Raw genomic sequence first — 16,060 nt, forward strand, 5'->3', positions numbered from 1 at the left:
TGGCAAGAATATAATGTAAAAATTTTATGGGAAATGTTTCCATTTAAAAAATATGCAGCTCAGACACAATAACAATAATTCTCATTTCTGTGGTGTTTTCTTCAGTGTGAAAGTGTAAAAACAAATTCTACTACCTTACATGTAAGTTGAAGAATATAGGAGCTCTGAAAAAGTTTGTTTTTTTTTTCTTTTCATTTTTTTTGTTGAACATTTATATTTTCCTATAAGCAGTTTCTTCACAACACATTGTAAGATAAAAACTAGCCATGGAAAGGACATTTTTATCTCAGAGAACATTTTCAAGATAAAAAAAGTGATTTTTATTTATATTTTTTTCCTTTTCTTTGGGTGGGGACATTTTGAGAATTTCCCTAAAACTATCACAAGGTACAAAGGCAGGGGCAAACATAAAAGCTATGTTTTCACTATCAGTTTGAGTCTCCCTATGAACAAGCAAAGTATGGTCATTATTTTATACTGTTGTGGATAAAGTTATGCCCATTTTAATTCAAAATACAAATGGGAACTTACATTGATAATCACTCAATCCCTTGGTACTGTTTTGTTTTTCAATTGCCTTTTTCCACAAAACAATTTCAACATCCTTGTTACACAAGGAAGGGGAGGGAGGGAGCATTCTACATGGTTTTAAATAGGGAAGCTCCATCTCAAGGTCCAACCCCTTATCCTTTTGTATACATTAGTACCATTTTGACAGAAGAGGTGCGTCTTTTGAAGACAATTCATTGTAAAAGGGTACCCCTTTACAAGCCTATTTAAGAATACTGCATCCCTTTTCTAAACCCTTAGAAAGAAGTTTTAAAATGTCTTTTTGAACAATATAACAGAATCCCCTCATTCTGGCTCAGTAGAATAAATGACAGATTATCAACAACATTTTAGAACCAGAAGAAGGGAAATCCCTAAAAGACAGATTTCCCTGCCCTTTCATAGACCTGAATTCAACTTGTCAGAAATTCCTTACCCTTTAATAGTTGTACCTGAAGCCAGAAAACTTTTGAGTGGAGCCTCACCATATATGTCATTACAGGGAGTCCTCTCAAGTCAGGAACTCTTAATAAGTAGTAATGAAGCTGGCTTTAAGACTGGTCTGATCAGCCAGCTTCTTCAGTTTGTGAGTACAAACTTGTTGTTCTCAGTCAACTTCTAGTATGGAACCTTTTCTTTTCTGGTCTGGTCCAAGTTCACAGACACTACTAGCTAGCAGTCACGTTTACAACATTAACACTAACAATGTCACTCAAATTCTGGTTGTTCAGTTCCACCGCACCATGGTCACTCATCATTGTCAGACATGAGTTCATTAGCTTGTAAAATTCACCAGCCTGTCAGTGTCATTGTTGCTATTGCCTGTTCCCAGACTTCCTTTTATGGCTGGGTGTCAGGGCTTAAGATCGCCCATTGAAAGAGTGATGAATCAAAATAATTGAACTCTATAAGAGAGAATTGTCAGAATTGCTGGTGTTCTCTCATTCCCTGGGACTGAAATTTCTTGATGTAAGCTGAAAGCAGACTGAAAATAGGGCAAAATGTCTAAGAAACCTTTCAAAATAAGTTGCAAATACATGATAGTTAAGCATTAAAAGATAGGGAACTTGGTCTGTAAACAAGGCAAATGAAAGGAATCGAAGAAATTAAAGGTGCATGCTTGACCTCATAGGATCGGGGGGGGGGGGGGGTGTATTGAAACTTTATAGTGTCGCTGATGGGGAGAACACTCTGTAACGCCTGGCACTTTTTTTGTGTTTGGAGCATCCACCAAAAAGTGACATCACATCCGGTGAAAAAGCGGGCTGAGCGGCAAAATCAAATTTGAATGCGACATAATCGTTCTTTCAGTAAGTAAAATGGCAATATTTCGTAATCGGCGGGATATTTCTAACGTTTTATTTGGCCACGATAAACAACATTTTGTCGTCTTCCTCGTCATATCGTTTGTTTGAGGAACAGAACGATTATTTTTTCAAAAACACGCTTTTTTGAAGGCGTGTGTTTTTACGAAATGTCGTCGTTTCTTCTTCGCTGAATTCCACAGGAGTCATCGTTTGCATGGAAATAATGAATTCTAGGTAGGTAGCACTCAATTCAAATATCCTATTCTCTTAGGTAGGCATTAAACTAAGAGAAAAGCGCAATGACAGTTTTCTAGACGTGGGAGAACCTATTCAACAGAGGCCCATTTTTAATCTACCCTTGACAAACACTCGAGAGTAATGTAGAGGTGGTAATCGTATCACACTGCAGGAATAGACCCACACACACAACACGGCGGAACTTTCTTGCCGATCGACACCATCGCAAATTCATGTTCTTGCTTGTGACTCAAACTGGTGTTATAAATTCTGTTACGATTGGTTGAGAACCTTGAACAAGTTATTTTAACTTTTCCCTTGGCAATTCCTTAATTGGTAAATGCTTCCTTTAACATAGGCAGGCCGTGAACCCCTTAAAAATAAACAAGAAGATAGTCTTATGGGTGATTCAGTAATTTGGGTATCTCGTGTTTTTTCTCCAGTTATAATCTAATTTATTTTACCCTTTCAACAGTGTTGAGTGTCAGCGACACTATAAGGTTTCAATACCCCCCCCGGATCTTATGAGGTCAAGCATGCATGCACCTTTCATTTCTTCGATTCCTTTCATTTGCCTTGTTTGCTGACCAAGTTCCTTGTCTTTTAATCCCTATCATAATTGCAGCTTATTTTGAAAGGTTACTCATACATTTTGCCTTATTTTGAATGTGCTTTCTCTATACAAGCTTACATCAAGACATTTCAGTCCCAGGGAATGAGAGAACACTAGCAATTCTGTCTTATAGAGTTCAATCATTTTGATTCATCACTCTTTCAATGTGTGATCTTCACAAACTGTTTGCAAACAGTAATGAAATATCATGCTCCAACACCCATCCACAAAAGAAGTCTGGGAACAGGCAATAGCAACAATTACACTGCCAGGCTGGTGAATGTTACAAGCTATTATGAACTCATGTCTGACAATGATGAGTGACCATGAAACATGGTGTGGTGGAGCTGAACAACCAGACTGCAAGTGACATTGTTAGTGTTAGTGGTGTGAAAGTGATTGCTAGCTGGTAGTGTCTGTGAACTTGGACCAGACCAGAAAAGAAAAGGTTCCATACTAGAAGTTGACTGAGAGTAACAAGTTTGTACTCAAAAACTGAAGAAGCTGCCTGATCAGACCAGTCTTACAGCCAGCTTCATCACTACTTGTAAAGAGTTCCTGAATTGTGTATGTGGGAGGACTCCTTGTAATGATATATATGGGGAAGCTCTGCTCAAAAGTTTTCAGGCCTCAGATATAACTATTTAAGGGTAAGGGATTTCTGACAAGTTGAATTCAGGTGTACAAAAGGGTACAGAAATCTTTCTTTCAGGGATTTCCTTTCTTCTGGTTCTAAAATGTTGTTGATAATCTCTCATTTACTCTCCTGAGCCAGAATGAGGGGATTCTGATATATTGTTCAAAAAGATATTTTACAACTTCTTTCTAAGGGTTAAGAAAAGGGATACAGTATTAATGGGTGGACCTTGAGATGGAGCTTCCCCATTTAAAACTATGTAGAATACCTCCCAATCCACCCCCCCCTCTTTACGTAACAAGATGTTCAAATTGTTTTCTGGAAAAAAACCAATTAAAAAACAAAACAGTGCCAAGGGATTGTGTGATTATCAATGCGAGTTCCCATTTGTATTTTGAATTAAAATGGGCCTAACGTTATCCACAACAGTATAAAATAATAACCATACTTTGCAGCTTCATAGAGAGACTCAATCTGATAATGAAACATAACTTTTATTTTCCCTCCTTCCTTTATACCTTGTGATATTTTTAGGGAAATTCTCAAAAAGTCCCTCCCCAAAGAAAAGAAAATATATAATATATACTTTATATTTTCCTAATAAGCAGTTTCTTCACAACACATTTTAAGATGATAAATAGCCATAAAAATGACATTTTTATCTCTGAGATCATTTTCAAGATTAAAAAAGTTATTTTTATATATTATTACTTTTTTTAATCTTGAAAATGATCTCAGAGATAAAAATGTCATTTTTATGGCTATTTATCATCTTAAAATGTGTTGTGAAGAAACTGCTTATTAGGAAAATATAAATGTTCAACGGAAAAAATGAACAGAAAAAAACAACAAACTATTCTTTCAGAGGAGCTCCTATATTTTATAATTTTTGTAAACCTTTTACAGAATGCAACTTTTGGATAGGTTGCACTTCACTGTAAAGGAAGAAATCACACCAGAGAGGCTTTGTATCTTTATTATGATTTGCATTATCAGTAAAAAGAATCACATTTGGACAGGTCCACTGGCACTCTTACATGTATGTTAAAGATGAGAAAAGCAGGTTCAGCATCATCTAAATCAAGGGATTGTATGCCAGTGTGGGGTGTATATGCCAGGAGGTAACCACCTAAGAAAATACAAACATAAATGACAGTCACTAAAATTAAACAACAACTGAGAACTTTTAGAGACCCCCATCAGTCACAAAAAGACCAACAACCGAATCTTTTTCAGTTTAACAAATTGACATCAATTTTTCATGCATCTGTCTTGAACATTATTGATCATGAATTTGGTCATAACATTGTCACAGTTGCTGTGGATCCACGGGGCGATAGCATACACTCAAACACTCATCTGCAAACACAGGAAAAACTGACATCAATTTGTTTTTTTAAATAACAAATTCATTGCCAAATTGTATGCTCTTGCTCATTGACACATCTCTTAAATTATAAATTTATGTGCCTACAGGTCTGCTTATTGACGATGAAAATTAGCCAATGAGCGCACAACAATTTCTACAGTTATCGTAAAAAGTATAATTTTCATTAGGAATGATTATTTTGTTAGTAAGGGTTTCAGAGGAAAAGTCCAGTGTAAGAATGTTATCTCAACAGAAAAAGTAATTTACTTTAACAAGAGGAATTCAGAAGAACACTGATTAAGAAGAGAAATAAAGTGCTTCTCTTGTTTGTATTTCTCTTGTGGGTATTTGCTCATTTACCACCTAAGAAAAACAAGATATAATGTATAATTTTTACCTCTGCTGTAAATCTTTCAAACCAGTTTGTTTTCACTTTCAGAGTGGTTCTTGAAAAGAATCACAAGCACACCACCCACCCCCTAAGTCCCTATTCCTACCCTACAACAGTACAGCCAGAATCCCATATCAACCCCCCAACATAACTTACCATAATACTCCCATACTACAACACCATCTTTTTTTATTTTGTACAGACAGACCTAGATTCAGACATCAGATCTCTGACCTTTTGGTCCACTTCATCTCCACTAGACAATGAGAGCAATCATTGCAAATTTATTTATATTTGTTGGTCTAATTTATTATTGTTCTCAGAGTCCCCCTTTTCCTTTGATGACATTAAATTGGTTTAAAAAAATAAACTGGTGTAAACAAATTAAAGCAGAGGTAGAAATTGAGCCATAAAATTACTATAATTTTGGCATGAGGGTATTAAAATAACTATACTATTAATATCCAATGTTCTATTGTAAAGACAGTGTATTACTACTTAAATTGAACTTCAATGTCAGAGACAAAAACCTAAAAACACCTAAACACAGGTCAGTGAGGACATTGCCAGTTGTGCTTTTGCCAACAACCACTCTGCCTCAAAAATATAGAAGACAATAACAAAAGCAATAGCAAAGCCAACCTCTGTCAATTCAATAACCACATCAAATTCCCCTCCAAAATTCTCTTCAACTCAACGCTTTAACGTGCTTCTCTCATTTAACTTTTACCCCTTGAGTCAGAATTTGTAGGTGTATCACATAGAATTCCACAAAAGATTAAAAATGTTGTTAACCTTTTGCAAATATCTGCATCAGTTTCAAAGATGTTTAAGTTTGAAAAATGTGTGTAATATGCAAATGAGGTTACTGATGATGTCATACACTCAACCCAATATTACATCAAGTGGGTAGACTTATAGCTCTACTGGAAACACACCTACGGCTATTAAAATTTAAAGCAAAAATATCAATTTACAAAGAAGAGAAAATTAACTCGGCAAAACCCACTGTAATTGAATGACTGAGGGAAACTCAAACAAAGAGGGATATTTGCACATTTGATTATTCAATAATCAATAATTGAATAATCATGCAGGGTCAACTTCAGCCAAATGCATGGGGAATTAATGGCAAAAAATCACTTTAAGATCAAACCAAGCTAGAACTTTCAGCCCACCCACAATGGAGCAATCACAACTGACCTTTGTGAATTATTTGATACATGCATATGAGACCCATTTTTCCTTTTTTCTTTATGAGATGGAAGGTAGATGCCATTTAAACATTGATCAAATAATGAACAAAGGTCCTGTTGCTGCAGAGCTACATTGTATTCCTACCGGATTAACAAAAGATGAGGTGTTGAAAATAGATCTTTGGAAGAACTAAAAAAAGCTGTGTAAACAACCATCAGCGGCCTGTGTTCCCACAGCATCTTTTGTTGAGTTAATTTGATAAAGAACATAACTTTAAAATCTCAAAATAGTTGAATTTAACTAATTATGAAGTCCTACAAGTATGAGAATTTCAGATTGTATGATTGCACCCAAGTATGAAGTTTGATAGAGAAACAATGATAAACAAGAAGATCTTTTAGATCTTATAACCGCGCTTTTAAAATTTAACTGTTTGCTTAGCACTACCGTCGGAATGTTGAGCACATTTCAAAGCAGTCACTGATGATTCTTTTCTTACTGTAGACATCATATCACTTGATCAACACAAACTGTATTATTGCACCATCAGTGGTAGCCATTGACAAATCTCCGATGACGTAATGGTCCTAATCTAGAACTTTCTTCGGGATATGTATGGTCATGAACGATATGAACCACACGATAATAACACTATTAACAACAGCTTTCTTTCTTTAAAGACATGATTAAATTTGATTGGTGTTTTCCACGAGTAAAGGGCTAGCAAAGTAGTCACACAAGTCATGTAGTTTAATAATGAAACTCTATCCCGACCAATGTATCGATTTTGGTCACTCCAGTGGCTACAGATTGAAAACGTGACAGAAAATTGGCGTTACTTTCGATTCTCACCAAATTTGGACAGTGGGAAGATCTCATCATTAGCCAATTACAGGCCATTTTTCAGCTCTTTTCATCACATCCTCCCCCCCGCAGGAGAATTTTGTCAAGTTAGCTAATTTAGTATGCAAGCCACCGTAATGGTGGTCGCTGTCGGCGAAATGTTTATTTGCTCAAAATTGGGGCAAAATCTTTCAGAGATGGAAGTCAGGACATTTGTAAGGATACAGAAAGTAATATGGGACCAGTTGGTGGCTTCTAAGGCTGACTTTATCCAGAAGTAAGCTGTATTTTCGTTTTCGTGCCGAAAGCCACGCGGTGAAATATTATCGGTTTGTTCTACTGTCTTGTTCTGTTTTTTCTCTTGGTCATTTTTGTAGCCTGCCGAGGCCATTCTTTCGTCTAAATGAGTTGAAAAAAGTTCGAAAAAGATGTTCCCATTCATGTTTAAGCTCTCAGGCGATAATTCTGGAGTTTTTTGGCCGAAACATCGGCTTTGTTATGTTGGTGTTTTTCGGTTGCTATGGGCGACCGTTGCTCCCTTTGTTAAGTCAAGTCTGGGGAGTGAGGTCACAAAAAAAATTCTAATTAATTCTGGTTTTGTTCGATTTCGCTGAAATTTTAGCACGAGAAAGCTGGATTGTTAAGGAATAGATTAACCTTCTGCCGATGTGTGGTAGCTATTAACGCTAAAGTGACATATCGCTTCAATGTCAGGGTTTTGAAGAGATTTTTTTGCAACATGTAGGTTCGGCGTGATTTTGTAATCTGAGATTTCTGTTGACCCTGAAGAAACAAGGTTTGGCGAGTAAACATTACAGATTGCGTAATTCAAAGTTGGCCGAGTGGAGATCTGCGTCTGGTCTCCGACAAAAAAAAAATAAAATAAATAAACCAAGGGTAGAACATCAACCGCGCTCGGCCCATGGCCGCGCGGTTAATCATACAATTCTACTTAACAATATTATTGGATTCCGAGCTCAAGATTCCCATCAGGTGATAATACGGTTGATACAGCCTCAAACTATCACCTCAAAGAAGCCTTGACCTCATAGTCCAATTGTTGAATAGAAAGAGAGAAGATGTTCTCTATTTCATTATTAATAGATAATAATTTACAGATTAAAGCTAATTACAAGATAAAATTAGAATTCTGTCCAGCATTTATTTATGAACCACTCTACAGTACCCGGGAGGTTTGGTACTACCAGAAAAAATTGGTGGGGGTGTGTGGCCTGCTTCCTAAAACCCTTGCTCTATTGATCACCAAAATCTGCGATTTTCCTTACCCTCTTTATGACCAGATCAAAAATTTGATAACCTATTTACAACCGTTGCCGCTGACACAGTTGCCCTAAACATAATTTATGAAGGCCTTTTGTTTATGGTCTTATCACTAATGATGAAAAAGCAGCTTCTTCTGAACAACATTACCCAATTCAAGACTAGAGTACAAAACCCATACCCTATTCAAGACCAAAGTGGCCAAAATCCATACTTTATTTATGACCAAAATGGCTGAAAAACCATACCCTTTGAGGCCCACATACCTATATAGCGCATATAAGGGAGTAGCCCCCCACCCCCCCGGGTCACAGCAGAAGTGGGTACCTGTCAAAAGCAGGGGTAAAGTTAAGAGGTAAGGATATACCATACCATTGGGAGCTAACCCTAAACAGGCCAACCCCCTCTTTTTGAACTGCCCAAAGAAGTTGATCCCCAGGCCAGTATTGCAATTCAGACAATACAGAGGAATGTACAATTAACCATTGGATGACTGAAGGAAATTAGTTCTACTCATCTGGACTGCTTCATCCTTTGTTGATTTTCTTCTGGGAAATCTGATATCCCTAACACACGCATTTACAATGAACTCTAGCTCTCAACATAGATTATTTCTTACAGAGAAAAAAAGTATTCAACGAGAGATACGGAAATAGGATACTAACCTGGCGTATACGATTTTCCACCACACGCTCGTGGATACAGAGCTTCAACTGTGTTCACTTTTAGAAAAAAACGGCTTCTGTTAAACATGTTCCCGTAGTGCACAGTGCAAACCATGGCCAGCAATACTTCATCCAGGTTGTTGTTAACATTATAGGCTATTGCACTTAGTGTTATAACCGAATCACGAACAATAAGAACCAAAAGTCGGAACAACACCAGTTTTGCAAATGTGTAAAATCCGCCATTCGACGACAGAAGGCACTCCGTTATTTTCCTTCAAAACAACACTAAACTATGCTGTTTTGCCGAAAGTTTTGCTTAAAAAGTCGAAGAAATGTGCCTGTAACATCCTTCTATCCTCAGTATGAAAGGACACGAACCTGATGGTTTGCAAATAGAGGAAAATCTTCCCCAATCGAAACGCCATTTTTTCGCTTTGCGAAACGAGCTGCGCGGCACAGTTTAAACCGGATGTGACGTCACTTTTTGGTGGATGATCCAGATACGCGAATTTCAGGAGTCTTCTGCCCCGCCCCTGTCAGGCATGGTTTAGAGACGGACCATTAGAAAAGTGATGGGGGCGGGGAGGGGGGGGGGGGGGGGTGGGGAAAAAGCCGAAAAAAAATATTCACAAGGGACGGTGACTGAAAAAACAAATCGTGCAAAGGAGAAGTGAAGAAAACAAAATTCTGCAGAGTGAATTGCACTCTCAGGCTTACAAATTGTACTCGCCTGAAGGGCACCTTGCGGTTTAATTTCTTAGTCCTGGTGTAATCCCCATTCACCGGTTTTCTCTACAATTAGGAAAACGGACATTTTTCCCGTTCAAGGCTGATAACACATTTTGTGCGCGCTAGCCAAACATCCCTGCAGAAAAAGCCTTATGGATACCTATAGCTTAAAAGTAATGAGAAAAAAAAAAAACATGTTCTATAAACAGCCATCCTGCTTGATTCGTTTACAATTAAGGAAGCACATATCGTGTTTTAAAAGCCTCGACATATATATAGGAGTGATTTCACAACTGACATGTATAAATGACGCTTGTGGACACAGATATGCAGACTCATGGCGAACCGTAACACTTCTAACCTAAGATGGCCGCTAAGATCAGCGTTGGACAAACGTCGTAAAAGACAAGGTGTTAACACAACTGATGCGTTTAGTATGGGCTGTTTCAATCTAGTTTAGGATTTTGACAAAGTAAACGACGCGTTATCATTCAAGTCCAAGCGATACATAAAATTCATCGGCTGAAAATCGTGGAAAACGCATCAAAATTTTCTTTCCAGTATTCATCTACAAAGCGTTACATTTAAGGAGAGTTTGGCGCGACATCACCGCAAACAAATTGACGACCTGCGTTCGGTATTGGAGTAAAGTCAGAAATTTTATAATTTTCCAATAGTTTCTGTGCAACATTGCAGCCCTCGCTTTCCAAGAAAACCTGAAATCGTCCGTTGTATGCGGCCTACTTTAGTTTATTAATTAGTTCCGTGTAAACAGCTCCTCTAATAATTGCGGTTTGGTAAGGAAACCTCGGTAAGCAGTAACCGTAGTAAACCTCTCTCGTGAAAACACAGCATTAGTGATATTCCCCAGTTTTCAAAATCGCGTGTGTTGCGAAAAATATTTGGAGGATAATAAACACAATAGCCTCCATTTGGCGTGAAAATATGCTCGAAAATTTGTCCTTGGATATCATCTGTTCCCCAAAGCTCAGTGTTCCTCGAGCTACGCTCTCGAAAACTATTCGCTTCTCGGAACAGACTAAGTCCGCGGACAAATATCCGAGCATACTTCTGCACCAAATAGAGGCTATTGGTTATATATTTTAATCCCAAATGGAGGTTATTGTTTATACATATAAACGTGGTTTAAAACATCTTACCAGAATTGGAGTCCTCTAGGTTTATCGCGGCTCTCTTGGGCAACGAGAGAGAAAACACTTTTAGAATACAATAAGCCACCAGCAAGAACCAATGTGAATATCTTATCATATACATGACGAGCTACCTGTCGATAGTATCAGTTCTAAACAAATCCATCGACTTGTCAGCGTTGGGATTTTTAACTCTTTGCGACGGAAATTTGCCAACTAAATTGGTTACATGTTAGTTCAGATGCACTTAGTTGTAATAAATATTTTAATAGACAACATCGGAGGTACCTGTTAACTGACAACCATTCCTCATTCACTCCTTATTTTCGACCGAAAGTTATGCTCTTCTACTTCTGGAAGTGAATTTCCAGTCGCGAATGGAACAGCATTTTCAGGAATTTCCGTCCTTGCAAAATAGGCCCAATTTTACTTTAGCTCTTACTAAAACGGGGATGGAAAATATGGAATAGCGACTGGGGAATTGGAAATAGGAACTTCAAAATTGTTGAGATTAATTGTTCTTTCTGACAAAGCATGGACACAGCACCCAAAATGTCTAAAGATCACAAGGGAGATCTTTAGACCACAGAAACCACAGACAGCAGATGGGTTTCCATCGCTCACGGCACGACGGAACAAATTTAACTATCGTTTTGCTTCAAAGTATTTTCAACCGTTTTTGTTATATGTACAGGAATTTAGGCGATTTTTAACAAGTAAAAAAAATTGACAAGCCATTTCTGGGGCGAAGCTAGGATTTCTCTATGGGGTGGGCCCAATTATCGTTTTCCAAATTTTGGTCAATGTCGCGCAATGCGTTGATTTATACGTGACTAAGATTTTGATGGATCGTTATAACCACTCTTTATCACTTTATCACAATCATGGTACAGTATCAAAAACCTGCCCAATCATTAGGGAACACTTTATCATTTTTGTGACACAATAGGTTACCATAGCAACAGTATGACCTGCTAAAACGACCCTTAATTACAGCTTTAGGAGCTTATAATTCAGAAACGCGACGGTAAATGTTTTTCATAACATATAAATTTACCCGAGCGTAAAAGCGAAGCTCCTGGGCCGCTTTGTTCAAAGCCCGATTAGGCTGATCAATTTTGATTGAGAAGTTTGAGAATTTGAAAACTAAGAATTTTGATTTGAGTTTTGTAATTTTGCGGTGAAGTTTTCTGTTTTGATTTTGAATGATCTCAAACTACGCAAACATTTGTATAGAAGATAAATAATTCGGTTAATTTTTAATCCTGGGTTAGGGTTAACTCGATTTCCGAACAACCCGGCCCTGATTACAACAAATTAACCTGACATGAGTCCGCGATCCTATCGAAAACAAGGGTCAGCGGTCAACTTTAAAAAACACATGACATCGATGAGCTATAAACCTGAACCCGTGATATGGTCACGTAATACCAGTCAGCGGATACCTAGTTTTGACAGGTGTCAATTGACCATGACATGGATGTCAAATATAAGACGTACGCTGTAAACCAGGACTTGGTATTAGCTGGAGTATGGCCGCTATGCTGTGCGACGTCGTCTTTGGGCGCACGGGCCCGCGATCCATGCCGCTAGCCATGTTGACCATGAAAAAAGAATTGCATGGGTTTCTATTTCAATGCATGCATGTGGTTCTGTTCCTATAGTTATGGTGCTCCACTTGGCGGCCCGCCGGAGCTCCGCTATTATCAAATCTTGATAAGCATGATAAGACGCAGCTTTTAGCAAAGTTTCAAAAAGTTCAGAGCCACCTTAAATTTTGGCTATGTTGTCACCGGCTCGCGAGAACTGAAGGAACGCTAGCTCAGCCGATACCGGTAACACAGGCTATAAGTAGCCTGCATATTAGCCTGTGGATTTGCGAGGCAGATCGCGAAGCGCGATACATGGGCGCGGAGAGCGACTCGCACTCCTTGCTTGTTCTCGTAGCCCGCACTCGCGGTGTAACGCGTCTCCCGCTGTCTCACCAATCCACTTGTTCTGCAGGCTATGAACACGCTCTCGTTTACTGCAAAGCTCGTTCTGTCGTGTTGCGTCATCCCGTCATAGCGAGACTCAGATAAGAGCCCATGAGAGGGTGAGAACAATAGTGAAAGAACATGCTTTTTCGACGAACTATCGCAACTTGAGATATCATGTCGACTCTAGTAAAAAATGCACACGCTCAGTCAAAACTAGTGAGACAATCTCAGATAATGCAGAGCGCAATTGATAGCTCTGGTACAGTAGTCCCATAAGTACTCACCCCTGCTCGCTTTACTTCCGGTTTGTGTCTACCTTGGTAGTCTGCTACGGCTTTTCCCCTTTGCAGTGTGTTTCAAGGTTGTATTTCATTCAAGGTCCAAAAATTACGGACAAATTAATTACTACTGATGTTGATTTTCGTCCATTTTAAATTCAATAATACGCTGAAGCAGCAAACATGACAATTTAGCTCTTCACGCCAACTTTGTAACTTGATACTTTTGTTTTCCTCGCAAAGGCATGTAATATGAAACCCTTGTTTTCTCCAAAACATACGGAAGATGTCCTTGTTTTTTGGAGATAAATGAAAGAAAGTTAAATATCTGATGTAGTGATGATGAAACGGAACAGAAACGATGTTGTTTTACTAAAAATGCAAATTTTTACCGATGAACAAGAACTAATTTAATTATCAGATAGTCACGAAATACCACTTTCTTTTTCTGTTGCCACCTTTGTTGTTAACAATAAAACAGTTCAAAATTAACACACAACGATATTGATGGCTGAGAAGCATTTCAACGAAAAGTATTGAAGATAAACAGCGCTACTTGGCCGATATGAATGAGTCTCCTCAAAGACTGATTAAATTAATTTGCACTTTCATAAGGTGCTACGGCGTCTGCAGCAATATTTGAGCATTTTCCTGGTTTCTTTTGTTACAAATTTACAATTTGCGAAGTATTAAAGCTACTAACTTGGGAACTTTTTGGTCTCTCTTACAGACACAATTAAGGCAAGAAATAAACAAGCCGCTAAGGAGAAGCAATACATTTGAACCCTGACAAGCACACTATTGTAGATTGAAAACAGCAGATGATATTTGTTGAACCGACCTGTGTGTAATTCTAAAAGCTACGCAGCCACAGTAACGTTTCACTTTTGCAATAAAAAGGGACAATTGGCGCTAACTGAAAAATAACTGCCGTCCTTGGTCACATGACATGATATATAAAATACCGCGTGGAAAGATAGTGTATAACACTAACGATGCTAGAACGCATGCGTCTTACATGTTGAGCTCTACCATAAGGAAAACCACTCAACATTTGTGCGTGATTCCGTGTATAATGTGTCCTTCACCTAATATAGAAGCCACGAACGCTAACTAATCTACGCATGCGGTTAGGGCAAATTAGTTTTGTTCTAAGGAGAATGGTACCACAAGGAGAGCAAGGGGTTACCTGAAACAAATATATAGCTTTGCGATGTTCAAAGTTAAGTGATGGCGATGGAATGTGTTTTACGTAGAGTGCACATGTACCTTTCCCACCCTACCCCCACTACTTCCTTGCCTCTAGACTAATTAATTAATTGAAATTAATTAATTAAACAAAACATTAAAGTTTACACCTTAACGCCATGGGGCCATAGTTCCTTAGCGGCAAGCAGCTCCCTTAACCATCCCAATAGTGCACTCTGCACTAAAAATGGGGAGGAGGGGGCCCCTAGGTGACCCCCTGGCTTCGCCCCTGCATTTATGCAAACGCCGGGTCTGATCGCGTAAACGGGATTGAACTATCGTCCTTACGGGAGGAAGGGCGATTATTTTGATAACGAAAAGCGAGGGAATATTGATGACAATGGAAGAGTTGCAGTTGATATTTGCAATATGCAAATCCAGTGGAAATTTACTCGGAAAGGAATAGCGAAAATATGCCTGTGGGAAAGTGAAGAGTTATGCGTATCTAAGGAATTCAAACGGGTATATTTTATGGTTGGTTAAGTAGCACGAGAGATAAGTAAACCTGAATGAGGGAATTATTTGTGCTTTACACCCTTGCCCATATACCTTGCGGGTAAGTTACTGAGTGCATGTGAAGTTGAAATTTATGTTCTTGCTTCAGCGTAAGACGTTTAGAATGTTGTCATTTATAAAATCGCATTTCTGTGTTGAAATATTTTGCAAGTTTCATGTTTGTCAGTTAAGAAGCTCTCAAATTCTACATTGAAAGTCATCAATAAAAATAAATAACATTTGAATTATTGGTGTAGTTGCTGCTTAGTCTTCCTTGAGGGCAGCTAGCTGTTGTTGCATAGCCAGCTGAGAGGCTTGCAAGAATACCATCACTGCCTGTAGTTCTGTCTGCCTCACTGGTCTGACTGATACACAATTGAAATTTCCATTCTTTCTGTCCAGAGATCCCATACACCTTGGAGACCAGAAATGGGATAATTAGTTTGATAGATCCGCTCGTAAACAATTACAATTTTTTAAGAATACAATTATTATGTTGACTGGATAGAAACGTCATTACAGCATTGTGTATCACTAGTGCAGAAAAGCGCAACACGGGGTCCGTCCAATCTCGTTCCTCGAGTCTTCGTTCCTCACAGCGCCAGCTTGACAAACCGAGCTACTCTCGCAAGTTCCGTTACAGGCTCGATTTTGATTGTTTTTAAACATAATGGAGATGAGCGGAAGTAATACTTCAGCGTCTCATTGAGCCACGTGTTTGTCAGCTAGGCATGCACAATTCAACCGGAAGTCCGATATTTTCAGACTTCAAATCGGATCTTTGCAGGTCGCTCGTTTCCCGAGCACTGGTCAAGGGGAACGAAGACTCTGGGTACGTGGTTGGAGCTCAGTTATATGAGTTCAAATTACGGCCATCAGGGGTATTTTGAAGATGGCCAAAGATCCCCCAAAACCTTCCCCATACAGCCCAAGATAATTACAAAACTTCCAGAGATTTTGCATAACCACTAGATACTAAGATCAGCTGAAATCAATCAATCAATCAATCAATCAAGCCAGCCAGCATTTCAAGACGGATTCCGATCAAAGTTCGAGCAATATTTGCAAAATTCTTTACTACAAATCTA

At 38.5% G+C, this 16,060-nt stretch overlaps 2 protein-coding genes and 1 long non-coding RNA gene across 4 annotated transcripts in view; all 3 read right to left on the reverse strand.

Moving 5' to 3' along the window:
- Window positions 1-11,100, reverse strand: part of LOC149097281 (uncharacterized) — a 37,121-nt gene extending 26,021 nt beyond the window's left edge. Inside the window, exon 1 of the mRNA XM_089279229.1 lies at window positions 10,982-11,100. Within this exon, the coding sequence (XP_089135355.1) occupies window positions 10,982-11,096 (115 nt within the window). The 5' untranslated portion in view covers window positions 11,097-11,100. The remainder of the gene's footprint in view (window positions 1-10,981) is intronic.
- On the reverse strand, window positions 174-9,576 carry LOC149097283 (uncharacterized). The gene is made up of 2 exons (XR_016204094.1): window positions 9,090-9,576; window positions 174-4,472 (listed from the first exon to the last, which is right to left on the reverse strand). It is a non-coding gene; the product is annotated as an uncharacterized LOC149097283 (long non-coding RNA).
- A 2,514-nt stretch (window positions 11,101-13,614) lies between the features above and the next one.
- LOC110054567 (uncharacterized) overlaps window positions 13,615-16,060 on the reverse strand; it is a 64,437-nt gene continuing 61,991 nt past the window's right edge. The window contains exon 8 of one of the 2 annotated variants that reach the window (XM_089280535.1): window positions 13,615-15,387. In XM_089280535.1, the coding sequence (XP_089136661.1) occupies window positions 15,237-15,387 (151 nt within the window). In that variant the 3' untranslated portion in view covers window positions 13,615-15,236. The remainder of the gene's footprint in view (window positions 15,388-16,060) is intronic. The other variant, XR_016204396.1, reaches the window with a different exon arrangement.

This window comes from Orbicella faveolata, unplaced genomic scaffold (genome assembly GCF_042242905.1).
Source record: "Orbicella faveolata isolate gen_17 unplaced genomic scaffold, um_ofav_v1 contig_47, whole genome shotgun sequence".
Taxonomy (NCBI): Eukaryota; Metazoa; Cnidaria; class Anthozoa; order Scleractinia; family Merulinidae; genus Orbicella; species Orbicella faveolata.